Raw genomic sequence first — 27,082 nt, 5'->3', positions numbered from 1 at the left:
CCTTCCCTTGCTTCTTTCAGGTTTAAAAAAAAAAAAAAATCTCTTATTTAGACTGTCCATGGCTATCTTATCTAAGATTTTAATCTTTCTGCACAATATTTCATATCCTTATTTTTCATTTTTATTTTTAAACTCTAGCATTTATCAGTACCTAACATATTACAGATTTACTGATTTGTCTTAGCGTCTGCTGACCCCACTGGGATATAAGTCTAAAAGGGCACGAATTGATCGAATTTTTTTTTTTGTCTGATCTGTTCATGGCTGTCTTTAGAACCTAGAAGAATGCCTGGCACAGAGTAGGTGCTTAATAAATATTTGATGAATGAATGAGTGACTACTACCTCTTACCACTTTAGCACCTCCCCCGAAGCAAGCCAGGAAAAGCCTATGGCTGGTCCAGATAGTACCTGAGATTCCTAAGTCATTCAGATACTCTGAAAAATAGGCTTTGATGACTTAATTGTCTTACTTCATAACAGAGAACATACCGTTTAATGAACATGGTATTATAATAGATTCCACAGTCTGTAATTTCCACTATCGTGATATTGGGGAAGGGGGAGTATCCATAATCACTGCAGCAGGTGATATTTGGACTCAGCTGTGAAATTCACGAGAAGCATCAAATTTATTGTGAACCTAAGTAAGAAAACAATCCTAGGAGAAGCACATTCGAGAGAGATTCTATAACTTACTTGGAGATTCACTATTTTTACAGGTTTCCTCTTCGTTTGGTGCTTCCTCCTCCTCTTCCTCTTCTTCTGGGTCATCGGTGTCGCCTGACTCATCACTGTCTTCCACCCATTTCCCTGGCATCAGTCCTGCTGAATCATAGGAGTTGCAGAGAGGACCCACAATGTGCGAGATGAAGGATTCCTGAAGGTTGGCCAACTGAGGGGCAGAACGGTCCATGAAAGGGCTTATTGGTAGCCCGAGGCTGGCCTCTTCATCACCCTAGAAATAGGAATGTAGCAGGAACAGTTAACTAGAAAGGCAAACGACAAGGAGAGTGTAAAATACAAATAAAGTCACCATTCCCTTGGCATCTAAAGTTTGCAAATACGCAAGAACCCAGGCATATGTGTGAACTCTTTCTTTCCTGGACTGCTAAGAGATTTTCCCCACATTACTAAGATTCCTATCGGACTGCTTCGTTGCCATTTTCCACTTCGGTAATCTTGAGGGTTTGGTTTTTGATCAAGGGGAAATACAAGAAATGGTTTAATGTCTAAGTAGATGACCTTTCTTACCACACTAGTCATTGTTCCTTATATTAGAGTATAAGTAAGTTAGAATATAAATGCATCTTAAAAGGCAATGCTGGATATAAATATTCAACAAATAGATAATCTATCATGTTTTCCTTTTTTTTTTTTTGCCTTGGCTGCCAGAAATTTGAAAGTAATTTATTCCTCAATTAAAGTTGCTACCTTAACCCGGCTTTGGGTTGAATTATGTCTTCTGTGATTATATAGTCTCTGATATTCTTATTTATCTATGTTTAACAGTACTACTGTATAAGTGTTTCCTTTGAACTGATTCATTTCTGGAAAGAAAATATCAGATTGTAAACCAGAAGTTACCTAGCAACATTAATGAAGGAATTATACCAAAATATCAACAATGGTTATGCCTATGTAGTGGAATTATTATAACTGGATTTTCTCTTTCCTTTACATTTTTTCTATATTCAATATTTCAGGATTGATTATTAATTTATTCTGAGGAAAGGCAATACATTATTTTCTAGAAAGCACAAACATTCATTTTATATATAAGTCCTATCTATAATGCTCAAAAAAGTTCTTTCTAATCTTTCTTTAAAATGTCCAGGGAAAGGCGATTTATTACTTAATACTTGCAAATAACTTTATCTTAGAGTTTTTATGCTTACAGTTTAGTCTGATTTTTGTCATTTTTTAATCCTCTGATTAAAATTGGCCAGTGCCTTTTCTGATGGTAGCATGAATATGAAATAGACTGATCACGCTTTTACAGCTTTTGGAAGCTTTAGGGAATTTATGAGCAGCCTCAATATGGATTAAGAGAAATAGTTAAGTTAGTTACCTGTTCATAAAATTCATTGACAATACCCTCTGTCCACTGAAGATGGAGCTCTTTAAACTTAGCTGGCCCATTGATATCAGCCAACTTTATACACATTTGACAAACCAGCAGACGATCATTTTCATTGGTCCAATCTATTCCAACTTCATCATTCACCTGTTTGAGGGACAAAGTTAAAATGGGTTCTGACTCAATGAAAGCAAAAGTTGAACAGGAGAATAAACAACAGAATATTGATTGTCTTCCTACCATGTGCAGATTAGAATGCCAAGTAATGAGAAACATCTCAGCTGTTTCAAATAATGTTATTGGCTTGCATAAATTAATAGTAAAATAGCTCACCAAAAAAAGTAAAATAACAAATGATGGATAATTATTAATTATGGAATTGAAAAGAAATGCTATTTAATATTAACATAGGTTTTAAATTACTGTTAAAATAATGTGGCTACAAATAATAAGAGATTTTGAGTTAACATTTGGGCATTTATATTTGATGTATGAAATTCTGCTTCAGGTTTTTTGACCTTTACTACTGCCAGGTAATTTCTGTTAGCATTCCACAGAGATGAGAGCAAATTAAATCAAACAAAAACACAATGATAATTAGAATTCTATTATTTCTCTGCAGAGCAAAGTATAATCTATACAGACAGCACCTCAACGTATCAGGTTTCCAGGTTGGGACCAATGCCTAAATATCCGCTCTGGTTAAACATTTCATTTCCTCTCATTTTCACATTTGACATATATGAGGTGACAGCAATGAGTTTTGTTCAACACTTGGATTCCATGACTTCTTTCAATGTGGTCAGAAAATGAAGACTGGTACAAATCTAGTTACCTTGGCATTAAATTTGGCTACGAAGTCAAAGTGTTTCTTCAGGTCAGTGGCCAAAATTGCTTCAATGACAAGGAAACGGAAATGCTTAAATTCCACATGGTCAAGGTTAACTAAGAAGTTATATTCCGGCCGGGACATGAAAAGATTCCACGCAGCAGCTGCATGATGATTCTCCAAAACTGAACGATCATTATAGAGCACCGCCTAGGCAAAGACGAGAGTGAAGAGTTCAACATTTTAAATTAAAAAACAAAAATAAATGAGAATATGCAAAGCTTCTGGAATCCTCTTTTATCATGGAACACAGGAATGTAATCTTGTGACAGCCAGTTATTAAGAATTACTCATTGCTGTACATTGTTTACTTTTCTTGGTTAAATTTCCTTTTTTGTAAGAAAAAGTGCATTTCCTTGAAACGTTATTTCATTTCCTTGAATTGAAGGGCTTAGAGTTAGCTTTTATCAGATTATTATTATTATTTTACAGGGCACAGGAATTTAACCATTAAAATATGCAAATATACTAATATTCCTAAGAAGTAACTCAGTTACTTCCCACATCTAGAATAAGAGTGACCTCCTTTTAGTTAAATACGTATAACTAATACAGAGGAATGGAATCCCTGAGAAGCCCATAATTCAAAAGATTCTTACCCCACAATCAGCCATAGGAAATATCACCCCCGTCTACTAATTGAAAGTATAGAGTAAATATCTACTTGTTTGAAATTCTCTAGTAATGCTGAGGGAAGCTGCAAAGGAAAAGGAAGTTGCCTAAAAAATGCTTGGAGACTAGTGTGGTAGATTTAGATGGAGGGGAAAAAAGGTATAAGGACAAAAAAGAAAGACCAAGGGCATGAAAATTGATATTTTATGAATATTAATAAATATTAATTTAGCATTGCTTGCTGATCCGTAATCATTAATCACAGTTGAGAGGCTGGGAATAGGTTGTGTCGTGAGATACCAAGTGAGGCAAGTGAAAACGCATGCACGTGTAGGAAAATTGAATGGTATATGGTGCTGGCAAAAGGATTGCTTATCTTTAGGGAAAATATACTCTGGTGTATGAACGGCACAGTGAAAGAAATTAAAGTAAGCAGTGAGAAAGAAAATCAGGATATTTGTATTGTATACAGATTGGAAGAAAATTCTAGACTAGTCTATAAGAGAGGGTGTGGAAATGGATGAGAATGGGGAAAAAGACAAAAAGCAAACGTGACCAAAAAAAAAAAGAGTACTGGACTGGATTGGCCTCTAGATCCTCTAGAAAGAAAAACAAGATCTTAGGATCTTTAGTAACATAGGTCCAGCTGATTAAATCAAGGAGAAGCTTATTAAGTTTAATTATATAGATGGAGATGCCTAAATACTTAGTGATGAACATTGGACTTAAATTTAAGTACGTGCCAAGATGAACTTCTTCAAAGTTACTGTTTTGGGAGTACTATGTTCAGGTAAAAAATTCCCCTTAAGTGAATGAAATAAATTGATTTTTAATTCTTCCTAACCAATAAAAATGCCATAAGAATAGTAATTGTTATAATGAATATATCTCAAAGGAATGGGATTTATATCCAAAGGAGCCTTACGTTCTTAATAGTCTTAAATTTATATCCAAAGAAACCTTTAATTCTTAAATTAGAGAACCAAGAAAGATTTGGTTCTCTACTCTTTTCAGAAAGAAACTTTTGTATAGGTCAGATTTTCTTTGTTGGGGAAGTTCATTAACATGAATTCAAGCGGTTTTTCTTCCTAAGAAAATTGAGAAGGGATCCCCATGGGTGATAAAGTTGCATATGCACCATTGATGACTTAGAACAAACCACGATATCTTTTCAAAATGAGCATGGTCTCTAAGAATTTTATCTCAGGGCTAAATATAAACAGGCACCAAGTGAATATGAGCTAAAGTGAAAGTCAAATTTATAAAATTAATTTTCTTCAGAGAAATCTCAAAATTGAATTATTTCCCCTGATCAAAATTGAAAGATTTACCTGAGGGGCACTAGTTGCAACCAGGAAAGCATTAGTCCTTCCCGGGTGATCAAAATCATGCATGGCTGCAGCCACATACAGGGCCATCAACTCCAAGGCAGGGATATTTCCAGACAAACATCCGTATTTATCATCTGGCACATTACACATTTTTGAGAATACATATCCCATATGTCCATGTGTAAACCCACTGTCAGAATCTGAGAAGAGACAATGAAGATAATAGAGCTTTTAAGAAAGTATTAAACTGGTATCATTTGTCTTGATTTCCTTTTTAAAAAACCACTCTTCTGTTCCCATAATTTACAAGGGAGCACAGAGGGACTTCATACGTACCTGAATCGCTTGCTGATCCGTGATCATTAATCACAGTTGAGAGGCCGGGAATAGGTTGTGTCGTAAGATACCAAACAGCGTGTAAGACATCGGTGGCATGGATTCTGTTATGGTCTGTAACCAATGCAAAGGAACAGTCATTCATCTGTGAAAGCTGGGGTCCGAGGACCAAGAGTGCCACCTACTGGATAAAGAGTTTAGTCCTCTCATTTTAATACCCCAGCGAAAGACAGCCAGATATTCTAGGACAAATACTCTGTGACTACTCTTCCATTCCTTGGTAACATCCAGAGTAATAAGAAAAAAACACAGCAATAACATTCATTACACATGCAGATGTCTGAAATGAAAAAAATCTGTCTAGAGTCCACCAGAAACCTAACGTATGTAGGAAACTCACTCTCTGAATCCACTGTGATGTTTACCCTTGTTCTTATTCCCATGTTCCTGTATAAAACTACACAGAGGACTGGAAAAAAAGACCCATGATATACTTAACCTAGATCAGACCAATGGTCTATACCCACCCAGTATTTCATCTCTGATAAATAGCATCTAAATATAATTTGGGAACTGAACATAGTATTTTTCTTCTGTATCAAACATAAAACACTGTAATAAAATGAATAACACATCTTTTATATGTATACTAAATCCACAAAGCAAAAGCAAAACCAAAATCGATAATGTTCTCTGCTCTAGAAATTCTAACTTGGGAATAAAGTTCTAGGAAATACCTAAAGAGGAAAAATTAAAACCTCTTTGTATAATAGCGTAGGGAGTTGAGCCATTCCGAAGAGTAAAAGCTAAGGGGGAACCAAATCTCCTAGTTATAATGTCATTACCATGGGAAGGGGGTCCTATTTCTACATGTGCAGTTCAGCTTCTAGGGAACCATGACCAAAGGCCCACTGTGCTCTTGGCTCACCTTCTTTCTCTGTGCAATTTTCCCATGTTTTTCTCTTGTTTATCTGGCCTTTCAAAATACTTCATTGATTGGTATGCTTTATCCTAAATATGCTATCTTTACACATTTTATTCCGAATGACCAACCATGATACAATTTCCTTCTCTAATGTAATAGATTACATCTCTGAATAATACTCAACAGATGAGAAGCAAAAACAGAAGAGAACAAGCAGAATGATAGTGGGAATTTGAGAGAAACACCTGTTCCCTGGTCGGGGAAGAATGAAGAAACTATGACATCTGTGGTGTTGGTGGCACACAGGAGAACGTAGGAAGATGCCTATGTTCCTACATTTCTGGCAACTATTAGGAGTCAGTCTTTAAGCTAAATCTTGGGTGAACACTCCAGGAACTCACTGAGGGGGGCTGTGAGGTCTTTAGAGGATGTCTTCAGAAGAGCTTGAAGAAGCAGACCTCCTAGGCTCCCAAGGGGTCAACAGCAAAACCTGTTCACAGTCATTGCCAGAGGTGAATACGGATATTACCTAGTTTCCAAAGAACAATTTTATTCAAACTGGAGTCTATTTCTTTATATGGACTATCTCAAGTGATTTCAGACAATTACATTTTATGTCTATAACCTGTGCCATGTACGAAGTTGGTCACAGTAGAAGTTTCTCGATCTACGACAGATCTTTGCCTCTGCTCTGACATTTATTACCTGTGTTACTGAGTGAGTGACTTAAAACATTAAGTCTCATTTCCTTATCTTAAAAATAGGGAGACAATAATAGTGCCTATTTCACAGTCCAACTGTGAGAATTACAGAAGGGAACCTATTTTAAAGTGGCTGGTATATAGTAAGCTTGCGATTGATGTAAATATCATTCACATAAAATACATGATTGCTCTTAAAACAAGATGACAGATTAGCACAGATGACCTGTTTTCTTTTAAAATCAATGCTGGGTTTATAAGAATAGAATTGAAGAGCTAAAATAAAAACTATGCTAAGCCCTGGGGGAGAGAGAAGGCAGTGATGACCTAGTAGAGGAAGAATATGCAGCCTGGTCAGAGAGTGTCTGGGGCTATGTTGGGAGGGAGCTTCTGGGTTAAGTTCTTTTCCCTTGTGGCAAGCTGGGAAGATTACTGTGTGGATGTAATTACCATTAACACTGCAAGTCAGGGAAACCTGCGCTTGTGCCCAGTATTACAAGGGTGGGTGGGTGGTAGCATCAGAGTGCTGGCCGAGCCTCTTTGAGGTGAGAAATAGACAATAACACGTACAGGTGAACTTGTTGCTCTTGAGTTATCCTGCTTCCTGCCCTGTTCCTCACCCCAAGGTCCAGGTCCAGAAGGTTTGATAGGTAAGTTTTATAGACTTTCAAAGAACAATCGAAATGATTTAGTGCTGAAAGTGTACAAACAAGAAAGCGGCCAAACACATTTTATAAGTCTAGTATCATCTTAAAAAACTTTTTTTTCTTTATACATTGTTTGTTTTTTAGAGATTAGTATAATCTTGATTAAAAAACTAGGTAAAGAGAGTATACAGGAAAGAAAAATTCCTCCTTTTACTTTTGAGTATAGGTTCAAAAGTACTAAATAAAACAATAGCTAACGAAGCCTAACTCCATTTAAATACATACATATATTTATAGATAGATAGATAAGAGATATAGTTTGGCAGGTGTAGCTCTAAAAGAATTATGGGGCTTCCCTGGTGGCGCAGTGGTTGAGAGTCCGCCTGCCGATGCAGGGGACACGGGTTCGTGCCCCGGTCCGGGAGGATCCCACGTGCCGCGGAGCGGCTGGGCCCGTGAGCCATGGCCGCTGAGCCTGTGCGTCCGGAGCCTGCGCTCCGCAACGGGAGACGCCACAGCAGTGAGAGGCCCGCGTACCGCCAAAAAAAAAAAAAAAAAAGAATTATGTTGTCACTATCACTTAAGCAGGATGGAAAAACCATCTGCCTTTAAGTAGTCATTAACATGTTTGTTAAACAAATATTTACTTGGCACGTACTATGGGCAAATACTGTGTCACATGCTGGTATCACTGTTGCTCTTGCCGTTAATTCTCTGGGGACCAGCTCAGGAGCAAAGACACCCAGGAAAGATGCTAGCTAGGTCAACACAGGGGATTGACAAGTTTCTGTAGGACATATGAATATGCTCAGAGTGCCCTTCTTTTTCTGGCCCTGGAAGGCAACTGACAGGGCTAAGGAATTATATCAGAGCTCTTCTTATTTTATCATTATTATTCTCATTGTCTTCCTTCATCTCTGCATTTTGGACAAATCCCTTAATAATTCTCTCACCCACCAGGCAACCTCCCCTGCCTTTTTGACAACACATAAACACACGTGCCTGCACTAACACATCACCCGCCCTACTCTTTCCTGGAGCCTGCCCATCCCCCTCTGCTGTCTTGATACACTTGTTTTCTCAGTTTTTCCTTATGCCTCAAGCAGCGGGTTGAAGCGAGCTGGTATGGAAGGCTGGGGTTGTATGTAAAACTTATAGATTTTTTAGACCTAAATTTATAGATTTTTCCATTGAAAATTCTCTATGCTCCTATTCACCAAAGGGTGAGGGAAAGTATTAATACTAAAGAACAGAAATGAGACTTGAAATATTTTTTTTCTTCGGAATGTAGCTAACACTGTGATAGTTCTGCCCTTCTAGCTTGTTCCATGTCGACTCAGTATCTAGCTTTAAAACTGGTGGGCACCTCACGTATAGCTTGATCGAACTGAACTAAACTAAGTTGAGCCAAGACTATTCTCATGGCTGCCATTAAATAGTCCATGGGGGTGGGATGAATTGGGAGATTGGGATTGACATATATACATTAATATGTATAAAATGGATAACTAATAAGAACCTGCTGTATCAAAAAAAATAAATAAAATAAAATGTCAAAATTCAAAAAAAGAATAAATAGTACATGATCGTAGGTATTTCTGAAGCATTATCTCCACTTCTCAAACTTGACTAATGAGAATGAGAGGTGCTAGGAAGAATATATTTTAGAGATGAAAGTCCTTGTAAATAGAAAATGTTCTCTTTAGAGTAACTTTGAATCCATGAATGAATATGATCTAACAATTTATCACCTTTACTAGCCAAAAATGCCCAACTGAAAGGGACTACGAACAGTATCAAACATTATTTTCTCCCTGTGCGACTGAATATAAACTATAATTTATCCTAATCTTTTTTGAACAAATATATTTTCGGTATCACATTTCTATCAGTGAGTTGTCTATATTTATAATTTTACCCACTGCTGCTCCATGAAATTATCTATCTATCTAATCTATCTCATTTTTAAATCTATTAATAGATTTTTCAAATTTTAGTAAGGGTTCTGGGTACAAACTTAAAAGCTTTCATACCTTCCCTCTTCTCCTGGAAACTGTTAAAGGTGTACTTGGAACTGGAATAAAAATTTAGTTTCTAATATTTTAGCTCAACTATCATAGTAAGGCTAATCTAACCCCATTTTCGTTACCCTTTGGCTTTTTTCATTTAGTTGTGTGGGTTTATACAGAGATATTAGAAATATAGTTCTCTAGGAGCAGATGTTAAATTAGTAGACATACAACAAATTTTTGCACATGCTAATTTTAAATAAGGATAAACAAAGCTCTTAATAAATGTCCATACTAGTCTAAATGTACAACCCTACAACATGCAAGGTATTATTACTTAAAAGTGATCATTAATTAAAACTTTTCTCTGAGAAGATATAAATAAATTCTCTTTATGGGAAGTGTCTGGGACTTCTAAAAGAACAAATAAAGTTATTATAACAATTCTTTTCACCTGGAATGAAGAACCTGATATTTCAGGAAAAATATCTGTTTACTTGTAACACCTAAATATGTAATAAGACATAATAAAAATGAATAATAAAATTTGGAACCTGAAAACTTCTTTTTACACTTAAATAAATACTGGTCAACTTTCTCTCTGAGTTAATAGTATACTATCTAGAGAAAAGTTAGTAGTTATATCAATTTGAACTCAATGGAACTTGGCGATAGCTGATTATATCACTAAAATATATTTTGAAATAGAATATTAATTTGTAAATTTATTCTGATACTAGCTGTTCTTTAGTGGTTGCAGTGGCTTCCTTTCTTGTAAAAGCTTATTTATGCAATTCCTTAACCTTTGAGAAATCACTAACACTTAGGTCAATCCCTGGCATCCAACCAGGGTGGGCCCTGGGAATGTGGTATTAAGAAAGCAAGGCTTATCTTGAAATCCTTTCAAACTACCCCCCCCTTTTTCATATTTCTTTCCCCACTTCCATGGCCCCATTGGCCAGACTTTCCCACAGCACCCAGCACTCTTAAGTTCCTCTCTCTACTCCCGCTGTCCTATTTTGTCTGCATTTGGTTCCATATTATCCAACAAATCTCACTTGTAGATTTAATTCTTCATTCTCCTTTTCTATCACACAATTTGTAGATTCAGTAACTCATTCCTCATTTCTAACTCCTCATTCATAACTCATTCCTATCACACAACATCAACTGTGCATTTTCATCTTAATGTAGCATGTGGATGGCATTTTGAAAACCAACATCTTAATAATGGATCACTTGGTTAATGCACTACCCTACCCCTTTCTGAAAGCACTTGTGTTCTAGTCTCCGTATAATTTTTATTTAACTTCAGCTCCTTGCAACTACAAATAGACATGGGATTCTAAGGTCCAAGGTATATAAAAGCAAATTTAAAACTTAAAGGTTAAAGCACAATTTAAGTAACACACACTCCAGCCAATATATTGATACTATTTTGACTAGTTTTCTTTCTGTGCATTTATTTCCTAAAAGAGCTACATGATTTCGGTACGTTTTTGATTGGATTTACAGACATTTTCTCCAGTTCCATTTATTTTGTAGCATGTAGGACAATGCTACTTACCTGTTCTGATGATAATCTGAAATGCTACATATTGAAAATTTAATATCTCTTCTGTGTTCCAATTCCTCATGATTATAAATGACAAACTTATTCTCACAATATTCAAAGTTCAGAAGTTTGAACCCTTGGTTGTGTCCTTTTCTTTGGTCTTCACATTTATCTTGATTTTTAAAATGTTCCTAGTAATTTCTCTACAACCACTTCCAGATGTCTCTCCTATTTTATTAATTAGACCATCATCCTCCTGCCCCTCTACTCCCAGCCAGGTTTATCTTATACTGAAAAACTTTAATAGTTAGTGATTTAACTCTGTGGATGCCAGAATAAAGGTTGAGAATTCACCCAATGAGGGAGGTATATTATAAAATGAGCAATAAATTTAACATTTAATTATTTATTTAGCACACAATTAAATTGGAGTTACTATGGGCAAGGTACTATTATAACCCCTTTAGAATTATTACATCATTTTATCCTCATAACAATCCTATGAAGCAGCCATTATGATCCCCATTTTACAGATTAAGAAATGAGGCACATTGAGATTAAGTAAAACCCAGGGTCTCCAACAGCTGATATGTAAAGGGACCAGAATTCTAACATAAACTATTATCTCCTAATCACTATACCATGTGGCCATACAGGGTATTTTCAATGTGTAATTCTGTGCTAGTAGCTAATAATTCAATACCCCATTACCCATAACAAATTCAATGGATTTTAAAAGTATTAATTCTTATACTTACAAGGAATTTCCCTGTAGCCAATCTCCAAAGCATGAAAATAATTCATAAATTCCCTAATTGGAATTTTAAAAGCTTCAAAGAGGCCCATGTCTTCAAAAAGTCTGTATGATACCTGTGAAAGAAAAAGACAAAGGCTTACAAAACATCCCTCAATGTGTATTAGACATAAAGAGAAAAATGGGGAAAAAAGTATACACTCCATCAACCATATTAATGTACTGCCCATAGAGACACTTACTGGGAACAATAAATAGATATTGAAGACCTCCATGTCCTAGCCCTTGTAGTCCCTGATAAGGGGTATATAATCTATTTTTAAAGGTAGAGACATAAAACCCAAGAAACAACCAACCAAAAAATCCAGTATACACTATAGAAACATATCAACGTACTAAATTGCATGTGATATCAGTAATAAGAGAATAATACTAAGTAAACTGCTAATTGTATAATATATAAGTGCTAAATAAAGAATGAGAGAAAGCTTTAATTCGGACTAATTTTATAAATTAAAAAAAAAAAGCTTTCTAGAGGATAAAGGATTCAGAGTTGTGCCTTAGTGAAGAATAAGGACAGAATTATGAGAGAGAAAAGGTTGCCTTGGTTGAAATACATAGAGAAGAAAGATTTGTTCTAATCCAGTATGAATAAAAATGTTTAAACAATTTTTCCTCAATTGTCTTCTTTCTCGTTTGAATATCTATTCTCCTTCCAATTACTTTCATAGCTCTGAAGATTCAAATCAAGTAAATAGCTCTGGATATAATTGGCATATTTGACATGCAAATGAGGGAGAAAGAAAAACATGAAAAAGGCACAGAAGAAGGTAATGGAGAGAGAAACGGTTATTCCCATGGCAGAATGGAGTACAGCACCATTTAAAGTGGCCTCACTTTATGTCACAAAGGCACAGTACTGGTTATAATTCAGGAGACCCTAAGAAAGAATTATTCATCCTTTTTGTTATTTGCATTCCTTCTTAAAATTCTCTTGAAATATTTCTTCCAGATCTTTGATATAATACTTCAAGGTTACTTTTCTATTTTTTGTTATTGACTTTAAATCTGTTCAAATTCACTAATATATATATATTTTTAATTACCTCTATTCAAGTCAATTTGTGTGTGTGTGTGGTACGCGGGCCTCTCACTGTTGTGGCCTCTCCCATTGCGGAGCACAGGCTCCGGACACACAGGCTCAGCGGCCATGGCTCACGGGCCCAGCCGCTCCGTGGCATGTGGGATCCTCCCAGACCGGGGCACGAACCCGTGTCCCCTGCATCGGCAGGCAGACTCCCAACCACTGCGCCACCAGGGAAGCCCCACTAATATTTTTTAAGTAGATATTTAATGTTCATCAGTTACATATATTATGTATGTATTTGTGTACATATATACACAGGTATATATAACTTAAAAAGTGATTTATTCATTCAGCATATGTCTATTGAGTGCCTACTCTGTTTAAGACAATTTTCCATCTACAAGGCATATATATAGATGAACAAAACAAAGAAGTTTTCCTTAAAAGAGCTTATGGTCTAGCAGGGTAGGGCAGTAAACCACAGACATAATTAGTAAGGTATATACTATGACTGAAAGTGATGTTATATGAAAAGAGAAAAAGGGAAGCAGGGATGGAGGTTCAGAGTGCAAGGGAGGACATGGCAATTGCTGGTTAGAAGAGGCACATTCAGGTGACTTTGAGCAAATAATTGAAGGATATGTAGAGTGAGGTACAGCGATATCTGAGGAAAGAGTTTTCTAAGCAGAGGAAAAAGAGCAAAAGCCCCGAATGTATGTTTGCTATACTCAGGAAACAGCAAGAAGGCCAACACGGCTAAAACAGAGTAAATGAGGACAGGAGTAAAATTTAAGTTAGTAACTGTAGAGTGGTACTGTGTGGGTTGCGATCTTGCTGTTTGACAGCCAGACTGATCATTATGAGGACTTTTACACTGAGTGAAGTATGGAGCCTTTGAAGACACTGGAGCAGGGAAGTGTCTTAATTTATTTAACTTACGTTCTAAAAGGAGAACTGTGGCTGCCCATTGGGAACAGAGTACGTATATTATACATGCTTTTTTCACTCTGAATGGCAAGTATATTTAATTTTTCCCCTTTTCTGGGTTACATAAAATCTCCACCTCCTCTCTTGAAAAATGTAACAGAAAGTTAAGTTTGTGGTTTCTGTCATATTTCAAGCTAGTTCTTCTTTGAGTTATCTGCTCCATACTATTGCTTTAAACTATATTTGAGTTCTTGTTTATAAATACCCAGTGGATTTAACTATGCATGTTACTTCAATAAAAATTATTTATAACAATAACAGCAGCTGCAGCTGTTGCCATATATATTTGTGTGTATATATATATATGGCATTTAATATGTGTGATGCCTGCTCTAAGTAGTTTACATATATTATTTATATTAATTAATCCAAAGAGCATCTTATGAGATAGATACTGTTAATTACTAACATCTGAAAGCAGAAGACACTAAGGCACAGAGAAGCTGAATGACTTGTAAAAGATCACACAGTTGACACATTATCAGACCAGAATTCAAGGGGTGTGCTCTTAACTGCTCCAAATCCTACCACCATTATTTGAAAAGCAATACTGTTAGGATTTCAAATGACTAAAGTTTCCTATTATTCTCTTAAAACATTTGAAAGATGAATTGAAAAATTGACAAGATATTTTAGAGTATGATTTTAAAATAGGAGAATTTTCACCAAGAAGCTGTTAAAAATCAACGGCCAATGATCCAAACTCGTGAATAAAGAAAAGTCAGTTAACTGGGTAAATACTGGTAACCAAAAAAGGTAAATACTCTTCCAAAATCTGAATGATGTCCTTTTAAATTTGTTAAAATAAACATGATAATCATCAAAAAGGTAGGCAGTATGTTAAGGCTGAGAAATCATTTCCATTGCACATATGTCTCTTTAAAAGTCTTTTGAAGTGAGACTTTTTCTGTGTAGTCTCAGCCAAAAGATGATCTCTTGGAATGTTCAAGTTAATTCATTTCAGCTGTCCTAAATTCTCTCACTAAAGTGCAAAAACATATGCCTTTACACAGTGAAAATTTCATGTTTTTTGTGCTTATAAACTCAAATCAAAGAAAAAAAAACCCACAGCAAGGCAAATGAAGTTGTCTTTTCTCAAAGTTCAGTGTTTTGTATTTTGGAAAAATAAACAGTGACATAGTAAGGACCACACAGTTATGTATTTAGTTTTGAAAGATAACTGGAAAAAAAGATACAAAAATCTAATTGTTAATTATATCTAATCTTCCTATTGTCTAGTTGTATTCATAACTTTTAGAAAACATTCTGTGGCAAAACTGGTTAAGTTGCACCCTCCCGCCCCACCACCACCGCTCACAGAACTCCAAGGGGGTTAGGTACCTGCAATGTTATTTGGTACAGTCACTTGTGCTGTAAAACCAACTGCTATAATAACCACTTTCTACTTTCTCAGACTCTCCATTCTGAGAGTTTGAAAATATAATAAATAAATGCGTTTTATGAGGGGCTGAAAAGGATTTGAAGTGAAGGTAAAAAGCCTGGACTTCCGATATACAGATATATCAAATCCTGTGTCCAATATGACTTTAGATGAACAGTATATTTTAAGTCTCAGTTTCTTCTTCTATCAACTAGAGATTTAAAGAAATACCTGCATCCAAGTTACTCTGAAGATTAAGTTGTAAAGTTTTGGGAAGTCTGTGACACATACATCAAATACAAAACAATGTGAGATTTTTCTCTCCATCCCAGGGAACACACTCTCCAGCAGAAGAGAAAGAAGACTTCCTGGCCCACTGGCACATCTTCTTGTGGCACCATTACAGGCATATTTCCAGGTAAAATCACTCCCTCAGAGTTCTGGTATGCAATGAGTTTCAGAGAGTAGGATACAAAACCCCCCTGGAAAAGCCCCAAGGCGTGAGGCAGAGGTGGACTGGATAAAACAGCTACCCTTAAACATGCCCTCAAGATCAGCGAGCATAAAAGATGCTGAAAATGCTGCTCAGCATTGAGGAGAAAGAAAGAGAAGAAAAATGGGACTATTAATTTTCAAAAACATGCATGGACCTTGAGGATATTTTGCCAAGTGAAATAAGTCAGAAAGAGAAAGACAAATACCATAAAACGATTTTACTTATATGTGGAATAGCACAAACAAACAAAATTAATGAACAAACCACAAAAAACAAACATGTAGACATAGAGAATAGAGTAGTGATGGGAGAGGGCAAAAAGGTAAAGGGGGTCAACTGTGCGGTGACAGATGGAAGCTACATTTTTGGTGGTGAGCACATGGTAGGATCTACCGAAGAAGAAATACAATGTGCACATGAAACTTGTGTAATATCATAAACCAATGTTACATTAATTAAAAAAAAACTTTAACAAAAAAGAGAAAGGGGTAGTATCTCTTAGTCAGAGTGCAAGGGCTGCCACTCTGGTTCTCAACGTGTTCATGGTGAGAACAGAATCCAGTAGAGGCAACAACTGCATGTTATGGAAACTCTGTAATTATTCTGAGCTTCACAAGCCATCCGTCATTTGAGCATACTTCTTCTGTAGGTAGCAAGTCATTATTTTGACACGTATCTAATTTCCCTATTGGAATGGGAGTTCCTTTAAGGCAGGGACACATTTTTCTTCTTGGAGACTAGCCTAGCACTTCATGTTTGAGGAACTGAAGAGCAAGGGAAAAGGCCGCTCTATCTTCTTGCTTCAAACCTTCACAGATCAGGAACACTGACCCCAAAGTTCTACACTCATACTTGCTCCTGAAGGTCTGAAGAAAGCCTGTCTTCATTGCATGGAGTAGAAATCACTCCAACAAGTGATTTCTTTTCTGGTGTTTTGCAGGGAAGGGTTAGAGGCTCCAGTAAATGTGGGTCCTGAATTCTCACCTAAATCTGATATTAACAAACCTGGTAGTCTTTAGTATCTTTGCTGTGATATTTCTTCAATCTGTAAGAACTCACCTAAAATATTTTAAGATAAGCTCATAAATATTATTCCATCATCCCCATTAATTAAGAGTTTTGATAGGGGCTCAATAATAGAGCAAATCCATTTTGTTTCATTTTATTTATTGAGAGCAAACATGTTCAAATTCTTAATTTCTGTATGTTTTCTTTCTCCTTCAGAGAAACAAAACGTTTCTTTATTCGGGAAACCCTGAAAGTAGCTGAGCTTAAGGAAAAAATACTTAAGGAAAAAAAAGGCTCGTTATGCAGTAATAGTTCGTATTCTATATTTCTTGTGATACCTAAAAGTGTTTTCCATATTAAAACACAAAGAACTCTAATGTGTTTCTCACAGCACTGGAGGAAACATACTACTGCGTAATATCTTATTTTTGATAAGGCATAAGCACTATACTATTCAAAAGTTAAAAAAAACAGTCATTGGAAATAATCACAGACAATAAATTAGTGTTTGTAAATTGGCAGCTTTCTTCTTGTGAGGGCTTGGGTCAGCTTTTCTTTTGCTGAATTCTATGAATTTAGATCACTTCTCTATCTTGCTTGTGTATCCCTGCCCCCTCCATTTTGTCTGAGAAAACACATAATATTTTAATTGCAGAATATGATATTCTACTCACTTGAAGTTCTAATTTTTTTCGTTATCCCACCAGCAAGGAATCTACAGAATGTTGGGTACTGAAATTTCCTTTCTCCACCTAATATTCACCACTGTTGTTAAGTATGTACAGAGATTTAAACAAACAAGGAATTTTTTTTTACATTTAAAGTCATATGTATGAATGCATTTCTTACCTGACTAAGAATACGGCCACATTTTCTTCCTATTTTCTCCACCAAATCAAAAATTGGAAAATTCCAAGTATTTAGCTGCTCCATAATTGAGTCCAAGTTATCCATGACAAGAGGTTCAGGAGCAAGAATTGGTTTGTCCTGTAATGAAGATAAAAATATTTTAACAGCGTGCAGTTTTTCTACAAAGCAATTTGCCCTTTCTTTGGTAAATTCAATTCAACAATGGAGGTTACCTGAAATAAATGACTTTAGGGTGAATGAGTGATCTTCAAAAAAAAAAAATCAAAATGAACAAAACATCGACCCCCCAGGTAAGGAGAAAAGGTCTTAATGCTGTTTCAGACCATGAATTTTACATTATTAAGTGCCTGCCTATTCCTGGTTCATACACGCTATAGAAAAATTAGATGTTTCTTTCATAAATTAACATAACTGCTTTTCAGTCTTCTGTGGAGTTCTTAAATAAAGAGTCAAGTACTTCAGAACACTGAAATTGTATGCAAACTTAGCTCTATATTTTTATGTAAATTTTTCTGAGATGAGGATTCCTGGCTTATATTGAACTCTCAAAAGAAACACGAGTGGGGAGGGGGAGTAAATCACCCCTACTCTAATTGGTCCAATTTATATTACTGCTTCAAAATCAGCATTAATCCTGTAGAGTTACAATTACTACAATTTTCAGTGATTTTAATTTAATTCATGTGATCCATGATTTCCAAAAAGCACACACTGTATATATGAGAAAACATTTTTATAACTGGTCCCAAATGAAGACATTCTTAAGAGTTTATTTACCAAAAAAATAGAAAATAAAGATAATGAGGATAAGGAGACATATATGTTATTTTATATGACAATCTCTTTGATTTAAAAGTATAAATGGTAAGTCAGGTAAAAGAAAAATGATAAGAACAGCAATTGATAATCACATGACAGTCAACTATTTTCTACCATTGCTGCCTCCCCCAAACTAACCAGACTCAAATGTATGCTTTTATCCTCTTTAAGTGGATCTTTTTAAACACACAAAATACGTCATCATTAAAAGATGTTTTAATGGGTAGCAAGTGTCAGTGTAAACCTGGTTTAATTTAACAAGGAAAATGAATATTGGCTCACTTTCTAAATCAAGGAGGTACTAGAGAAGAACCAACAGAAGCCCTACGATAACTAATATATTTCATTTTGATTGCTTGGTATTTATAAAATATTATTTTACTGATTGAAATAATTCATTTTCCTATGCACATTTACATTTTTAGATTGGGTTAGGAAATATCTGTAATCAGTTGTGGAGATGAATACTTCTGTTTTTAATCACTAAATAATAGGACCGTTAAGATACCAGTAAGACTTGGATAGAGAAAAATTATGTTGATACATATAGGGAGGGCTATAATACATGTATAACCCAAGTGACACAGATCTTCAAACCTAATGATTCAGGGATCTATTTCTAAGCCAATTCCTGTCATAGAAACCAATTTCTCAAGTAAATGAATGAGTTAAGTGATGGGGGGCTACCAGGAATATCATGGCCTCGGGAGTATAGGTGCTGCAAGCTGATGTCTTCCTCAGAGGCTCTCTGGGGCATTCAGTCTCATCTTCGTTCTGTACAATATCACTGCTATCACTGTTGTTATTGGTTTCATAATCAGAGGTAACTTGAGTGGTGTCATCTGCAATTAAAAGAGAACAGCCTATTATGAAACTTGCAAAGGAAAAAGGGTCCCATTTAAGCGAATATTCCTAAAATGCACATGGTAGATATAGTGTTTATGGAAATACTGCTTTCATGAGCTTACACACCAAGAATATAGGATTATAGGGCGGGAAAAAGCACACATTTTTTAAACCCAGTAAAATAGATGGAGTTATGATCTGTGATTTATAGGACATTCAGTAATTCCTCAATAATAATGCTCAGATCAGTAGTTCCGACCTTTTAAAAATCCTATGACTTTCAAGTTACACCTTTTTTTAAATTGAAGTATAGTTGATTTACAATGCTGTGTTAGTTTCTGGTGTACAGCAAAGTGATTTGGTTAGACGTGTAGACATTTTCTTTTTCAAATTCTTTTCCATTATGGTTTATTACAGGATATTGAATATAGTTCCCTGTGCTATACAGTAAAACCTTGTTGTTTATCCATCTTATATATAGTAGTTTATATCTGCTAATCCCAAACTCCCAATTTATCCCTCCCCGCTTTGTAACTTATGGTTCCCTCTTTGGTAACCATAAGTTTGTTTTCTATATCTGTGAGTCTGTTTCTGTTTTGTAAATGACTTCATGTGTATCATATAAAATCCTATGACTTTATATTTCCTTTTCCTTTATCCATGCCCCAACACACTAAACCACCTATTAGCTGACTAGAACCTTACCTCTAGAATGGGCACATGGGTGGGAGAAATTGAGTTGACACCCAAGAACAAAGTGGTCTGTAGAACATACCAGCCGTAGCATGTGCTAAAGAGCATGGCAGGTCCTATGTATCCAATCTCGATTCCTAGGGATCTGTGCTTTCTTCCGTCTCTGCCCCTCTCCACGTATCTTCCACTGCACTCAGCACTAAACTGTACTAACCAAAGGATCAATCAGGTAATATCAAGTGTCTGAAGAACATGCTTCTGGGGTAAAGACCTCAGGAAGCTTCTCTTAGCTGAATAAAGTGCCTGAATGAAGTTTATGGAGTGCTTGCTATGTGCCAGATACTACGGAAAGCACTTTATTTGTACTAACACATTGAATCCTCTTAACAATCCTATGAGGCAGGTTTTATTGTGTTACTATTATCCTCACTCTGCAGATAGGAAACTGAGGCACAGAAAGGCTAAGTAAATTGCCCAGGAGCATACAGCTGGTAAATTCTGTCACCAGAATTGAACTCATGAAGTCTGACCCGAGTTCCTATACTCCTGATGAAGCCTCGCTTTTTTTTCTCTCCTGTTAATTGCTTTCCATGGCCTACAAAATCTTTGCCTTTCCCTAAATCACAAAGATATCTGCCTGTGTTTTTTTTTTCAGAAGTTTTATTGCTTTAGCTTTTACAGTTAGGTCTGTGCTCTATCTCAGAATAATGTTTCATATGGTATGAAGTAGGGAGTGAGATTCATTTTTTTTCCAGCCCTACTAGATTGGAAAATTGGATCTTTGTTGAAAGTTCAGTGACCGTATAGGTATGGGTCTAATGTGGGGCTTTCTATTCTATTCCATTTGATTCTATTTGCCAGCACTACACTTATGCCAGCACTACACTTTGTCCATGACTGTGGTTTAAGTCTTGAAGTCAGGAGACATATATCCTCTAACTTTGTTCTCCTTCTTCAAGATTGCTTTGGATAGTCTAGGTTTGTCATATGTCCTCATATTGCTGGTGAATAATGGCGTTTGTTATGTAGCCTATTCCAATCAGGAGTATTTTGTAGGACATTTCCAAGGACCCATCTTTCTCCCATCTTTCTCATGCAACAGCTTTCTAGGTTAGAATCAGACACAGTCTGAAAGTGTAACTGACAAGTTTCAATCCCAGAATTTGTAGAAAAATGAAGCAGCACACTCAAAGGCCATAGCTCTTCAGGAGACCAAAGGTGATAAGGAAACACTCCCCTTATTCTATCAGCCTCAATAGAGTGAGAGATGAGGGACATAGAGAAGGGAATATTCTCACTTCAGAGAGCTACAATATCAGATAACTCTACAATATCAGATAACTCTCAGAACACAGAACTCTCTTTTTGATTTTTCCTTGCCTATGTCCCCGGACCTTTGTCCATTGCTGCAGCACACCATTCTCGTGGGCAAATAATCAATATTTAGTGAGTATCTATCAAGAAATGCTGGAGCAGATAATTAAGAAACATTCTTAGGTCACTCTATTATCCTAAAGTCTAAAGTTCATGAAAGCCATTTTTTTCTACCTTGCAAACTTTCAGCAAACTTGGTTTTGATAGCAAGTCCCTAGGATTGCGTCAATAAAAATAAAATAATAATTATTACAGTAATTATGGCAGCAAACACTAACTACTTACAGTGACCCATATACTATAATAAGTGCTTTATGTGCTTTAGTAATTTAATTCTCACAAAAATCCTGTTTGGTAGGTACCGTTTTTATCTCCATTCTACAGATGAAGGAACCGAGAAACAGAGATTACAGGTGAGCCAGAAGTTGAAAATCAGAATATAAACCAGGCTCCAATGCCTATTTTTCTGAACCTCTCTGTAATACTGCCTCAAGGAAAAAGTATGTTTTCTTCCCTAAGTTTACAGTGATCTAAGCAGGGTGATTTCTCAGAGTGTGCAATGGAGATCTCCACAGAGTACCCTAAAAGAGATGACCCTCCAACGTCCAAGATAAAATAGCACTTCTGTAGAGTTCTACACATTATATAAAATGGCCTCTCATTTCAAAAATATATTCATTTGCGTGTAGATGTATAGAAACATTTTGGACAGCTTTGCATCAAAATTTAACCTATGATTAACTCTAGGTAGTAGGATTATGGACGATTTTGATTTCCTTCATTGTCTTTTTAAATTTGTAATCTAAAAAATCAAAAACATATGTTACCTTCTTGATCAGAAAAATAATCAAGTAAAGCAATTTACACTTTGAGGAACAGAATCCAATAAAGAATTACCGCTTCTGCTTGGTGTCCGAATGGCTGCCCCACTTCTCTCCAGGGGCCCATCAGCAGGAGTCCCTTGGGAATATGGTCTGCCACAGCTGAGAAATAATGGAACAGCTGTAAGTAGGTCCTTTCTTTTCAGAAAATCATAGACACACACCATGTACGCATACGTTTAGATAAGTAACAATAATCAAATATTTCTACATTCTAATTATTCGTTTGATGGAAAGAAATCATTCTGTTTTATACATGGATGTTGATATGTAGGATGCTGGTTTTTTGTGTGTGGGCGGGGAGGAGAGTGTGTTGTGTCAATACAAAGGATCAAAAACTCTGTTCAACTCTCATGGTCCTCCATGGTCTAGACCATACCTGAGGTGAAACTACTGGCAATTTTTTTTTTTTTTAACATTATTTAGAGAATCCTGGAATAGTCTGCTACCTATTTACAGTAGTTATTTTTGGAGGTGCCGATGTGTATTTGGTCAAAAATATCTTTCCCAATGGAATCCCTTTGTGTCTGCTTAAAAGCCTCATTATTAGATTTATTTCTATGGGTTATGAGATTTTATGTCCAAAGAGCCCTTTAAGAATAGATTGATACATGAAAATAGAATAATGGTAGATTAATTTTATTTTTGCCACAAAATAAGAATTATTTTTTCAGATTGATCAGTTCCCCTGTTAAGGCTCTAAGGAAATGAATAAAGTAGACATACATTTTGATGAAGAGTGGATGTAAAACTGACCACAAAGGTTGCTAGTTGAGAAAAACAGGCCAAGGGAGTGCCCTGTGGGTAATGGAGAAAAATGAAGGTACTAGAGAAGTGGGCAGGGTTCTTTAACAGAGGAGGCTGGAGGATGTAGGATACTTTTGCTTTCTCAACAGTTTTGACTGTTTAATAAATTACAAAGTAACTCCACAAATGGCCTGGCAAGTTTCCTCTCTCACTTATCTTATTTAGAGACTTTATGATTAGATTTTAATTCTGTTTTTCGCTTCTGGGTTCTTTCGTTCTGCCTAATGTTAGAAAGGGTCTCAGAGAGTTTTTGTTTATTTGTTATTCAGCCACAGGTTACTCACTGTAAAAGGAAAAGAGAAGAGTGATATATTATAATTTAATGCATTAAATATCTCATCACCTTTTCCCCCTGAATTGTGTTTATATGTGTAGTAGAGATAAGCATTTCCCGGTTAGAGCATTTTCATCCAAAGCAAATTTATTTTTCAAGCCTTGAATGTAAGCAGAAAGCATCACACACAAAATATTTCTAATTATGAAATCAATCCTATCAGCCTGATTTAGGGACTCAAAAGAAAATGACAGAACCCAAGGAAAAAGCCCATAGTTGTAAATGATGGGCTTACATGTTTGGATGAAACTTGGTAAAAGTAGAGTTTGTTAGTTTGAAGATTTTTCTTTGCAAGATAATATTTAAAAGGAACTTTTAAATGAGTAGTTCAAATAGACTACCTCTTTTGCCAAAAACCCAGCTTGTTGCATAGACATTACAGCGGCCAAGAGACTAGGATTCAACGCCAAATCCTTAAAGTTCAGCGGGGGAAACCACAATAATTAGTCATGTGTTTCTGGAGCTCTCTGTGCCTACATGGGTGGCTGCCTTGAAGGCAATAATAAAACATGGTTTGAATTATAGATTTATAAAGCCCAAACAAATAAAACACACACTACTGGATTTATAAACATTACTGAACAAGTAGACAGTGAAATTCTCTTGTTTTTCTCCAAAACTTCTTTTATAAAAATCCTATTACATTCTTTCTGCTAAAGAATACAAAAAAGTAGACTGTGGTGAGAAAAGCTAAGTGAGCGGTACCTCTTTTCTGAACCTCTCTGTTCTTTTTTTAGGCGATTTATTTCTCACAAGTCTGGAGCTCACAGCGGGAGCGCCTCCCTAGAAACAAAGTGCTGGAAGCAGATGTCCTTGATGTTGGTGACTCCCCTAGGCTTCATCTTGGCTCGGGAGGCACACCACAAAAAAAGTGTTTCTTGAGGGTGTTCCACCAAACACTAGCTCTAGGGGCAATTATTGGGTGTTAACCTAAACAAATTGGCTCTGTGGTCAAATAAAGTCAGAAATCGCCAGATGAAACAAAACTCAGGAGTTTTTCCTTTTGCAGGACTTCTCAGAGCTTTAAATAAAGTGAGGTGTGTTGTGAATCACTAAGAGGAAAATATGATAGGCCTGTTTTACCACAGAGCATACTTTTTTGGGGGGTATAAAAGATGGGATTAACATCCCACAGAAATTATTTTATTAAAAATGCTATTATACAGAAGGCAGCAGAATAACTTTTGGATGGTGGAATAACTTTCACTCTGCTCCTGGCCAAACAAACACACACAAATGATTTTCCTTTTGAAACTATTTGTAAAGAGAAAGGAAGGAAAAATAAAGATTATAAAAAGAAATAATCATTTAACGTAGAATTTCTGAACAAATGATCAGAAAATGAAATTTGTGAGGCTTCAATCTGAATTCACTGATCAAGCCTGGGTCTGTGACCCAACATTTGATATTAGAAGACTAACATGTAACTACTTTATTCAAACAGTTATCCTCATTAACCTTAGGGGGAAAAATACCATTTTATTCAAGGCACTCTCACGATTATAACTTAGTTTTAAAACACTCAACTCTTTTCTACTTAAAAAAAGATTGTAATGCTTTAAGATCAGTTATTCAAGATAAAGCTATTACTGAAGAACAATAATATGTTAATCAGTAAGAGGAGGTACTTCTTTTTTAGTGATCATGTGGGCAAAATAGTCTTATCACGCTAGGCTCTTTTTTCTTATCCCCTGTAATAGACAATACTCTGTCATTCGGTTTCAATAGGAGAGAGCAGCACAAGCAATTGCTTCACTGTATTCAGAGATCCATTTGAGTCCAGCCATAAGGTGCCGTGTGTTATCTGCATATTTTTAAAGTGTTAAAATGGGAATTGCAAACTTAAGAAAAAAGAAGTACCTTTAAAATCAATATAAAATCCTCCCTGGAGAACAAGTAAAAAATATCCCAACAAAACATCAAATTATACCAAATGACTTGATATGAGTTTTTAATTATATGTTTTATGCATCCTTCATCAGCAAGCAGACAAAATGTATGACATTATTTTGTATCATCTCCAAAGATTAGCTTTATGGACTATATGGTTAATGGAAAAGCACTGAAAAATTAAGTTTCTATGCCAGCCTATTCAACACAAATCACATTATTTGTACTTTCTTGTCAACTACTTTGGGCAACCTACACAGAGGTGCATGGACTGGTGGTGAGTGTTCCTAAGAGGAAAACCAGTATTAGTTTTATTATTAGTTAAACTCCAGCTAACGATATGAATTCCTTACCTGCTACATATAACAGGTGGAGTCAGGATCTGAGGAGAAAGGTCAGGGGCACTCTGAGTGTAAGTTACGGCCCTGTGAGAACTTAGGCCTTGTTTGGCAGTTGCATCAGCAGATTCTGGAAACTGCACTGCAGAAACTTTGCTGACTGGGCTGCTGGCAGGGGTCCCATGGAGAGGTGAGGAACAGGGTGAGGAAAGAGGTGAAATTTTCACTAGGGAACCTAAGAAAGAAAGAGAGTTATTAAGTCCTAAATAAATGTCTTTGAAAGTCAAAATTGCAACTCTTTTTTTTTTTAAACATCTTTATTGGAGTATAATTGTTTTACGATGTTGCCTGTGCTATGCGGCTGCTTCCCACTAGCTATCTATTTTACAATTGGTAGTCTATATATGTCCATGCCACTCTCTCACTTCGCCCCAGCTAACTCTTCCCCCTCACTGTATCCTCAAGTCCATTCTCTACATCTGCGTCATTATTCCTGTCCTATCCCTAGGTTCTTTAGAACCAGTTTTTTGTTTTTTGTTTTTAGATTCCATGTATGTGTGTTAGCATACGAATTTGTTTTTTTCTTTCTCCCTTACTTCATTCTGAAAGACAGACTCTAGGTCCATCCACCTCACTAAAAATAACTCAATTTCATTTACTTTTATGGCTGAGTAATATTCCACTGTATATATGTGCCACATCTTTATCCATTCATCTGTTGAGGGACACTTAGGTTGCTTCCATGTCCTGCCTACTGTAAACAGAGCTGCAATGAACATTGTGGTACATGACTCTTTTTGAATTATGTTTTTCTCAGGGTATATGCCCAGGGTTGGGATTGCTGGGTTATATGACAGTTCTATTTTTGTTTTTTTAAGGAAATTCCATACTGTTCTCCATAGTGGCTGTATCAATTTACATTCCCACCAACAGTGCAAGAGGGTTCCCTTTTCTCCATACCCGCTCCAGCATTTATTGTTTGTAGATTTTTTGATGATGGCCATTCTGACTGGTGTGAGGTGATACCTAATTGTAGTTTTGATTTGCATTTATCTAATGATTAGTGGTGTTGAGCATCCTTTCATGTGTTTGTTGGCAATCTGTATCTCTTCTTTGGAGAAATGTCTGTTTAGGTCTTCTGCCCATTTTTGGATTGGGTTGTTTGTTGTTTGATATTGAGCTGTTTGTAAATTTTGGAGATTAAACCTTTGTCAGTTGCTTCATTTGAATATGTTTTCTCCCATTCTGAGGGTTGTCTTTTTGTCTTGTTTATGGCTTCCTTTGCTGTGCAAAAGCTTTTAAGTTTCATTAGGTCCCATTTGTTTATTTTTGTTTTTATTTCCATTTCTCTAGGAGGTGGGTCAAAAAGGATCTTGCTATGATTTATGTCATAGAGTGTTCTGCCTATGCTTTCCTCTAAGAGTTTGATAGTG

General features: G+C 36.0%; 1 protein-coding gene across 1 annotated transcript in view; it reads right to left on the bottom strand.

Moving 5' to 3' along the window:
* Positions 1-27,082, bottom strand: part of PDE3A (phosphodiesterase 3A) — a 350,866-nt gene that overhangs the window by 11,895 nt on the left and 311,889 nt on the right. Inside the window, exons 6-15 of the mRNA XM_055085502.1 lie at positions 25,665-25,884; positions 22,297-22,382; positions 19,174-19,328; positions 17,647-17,784; positions 11,843-11,954; positions 5,248-5,361; positions 4,912-5,111; positions 2,915-3,118; positions 2,071-2,226; positions 695-957 (exon numbers count right to left, since the gene is read on the bottom strand). Of these exons, the coding sequence (XP_054941477.1) occupies positions 695-957; positions 2,071-2,226; positions 2,915-3,118; positions 4,912-5,111; positions 5,248-5,361; positions 11,843-11,954; positions 17,647-17,784; positions 19,174-19,328; positions 22,297-22,382; positions 25,665-25,884 (1,648 nt within the window). The remainder of the gene's footprint in view (positions 1-694; positions 958-2,070; positions 2,227-2,914; positions 3,119-4,911; positions 5,112-5,247; positions 5,362-11,842; positions 11,955-17,646; positions 17,785-19,173; positions 19,329-22,296; positions 22,383-25,664; positions 25,885-27,082) is intronic.

Source organism: Physeter macrocephalus, chromosome 6 (assembly GCF_002837175.3).
Source record: "Physeter macrocephalus isolate SW-GA chromosome 6, ASM283717v5, whole genome shotgun sequence".
Taxonomy (NCBI): Eukaryota; Metazoa; Chordata; class Mammalia; order Artiodactyla; family Physeteridae; genus Physeter; species Physeter macrocephalus.
Note: the sequence above shows the minus strand (reverse complement) of the source record. Positions and strands in the feature narration are given on the sequence as shown.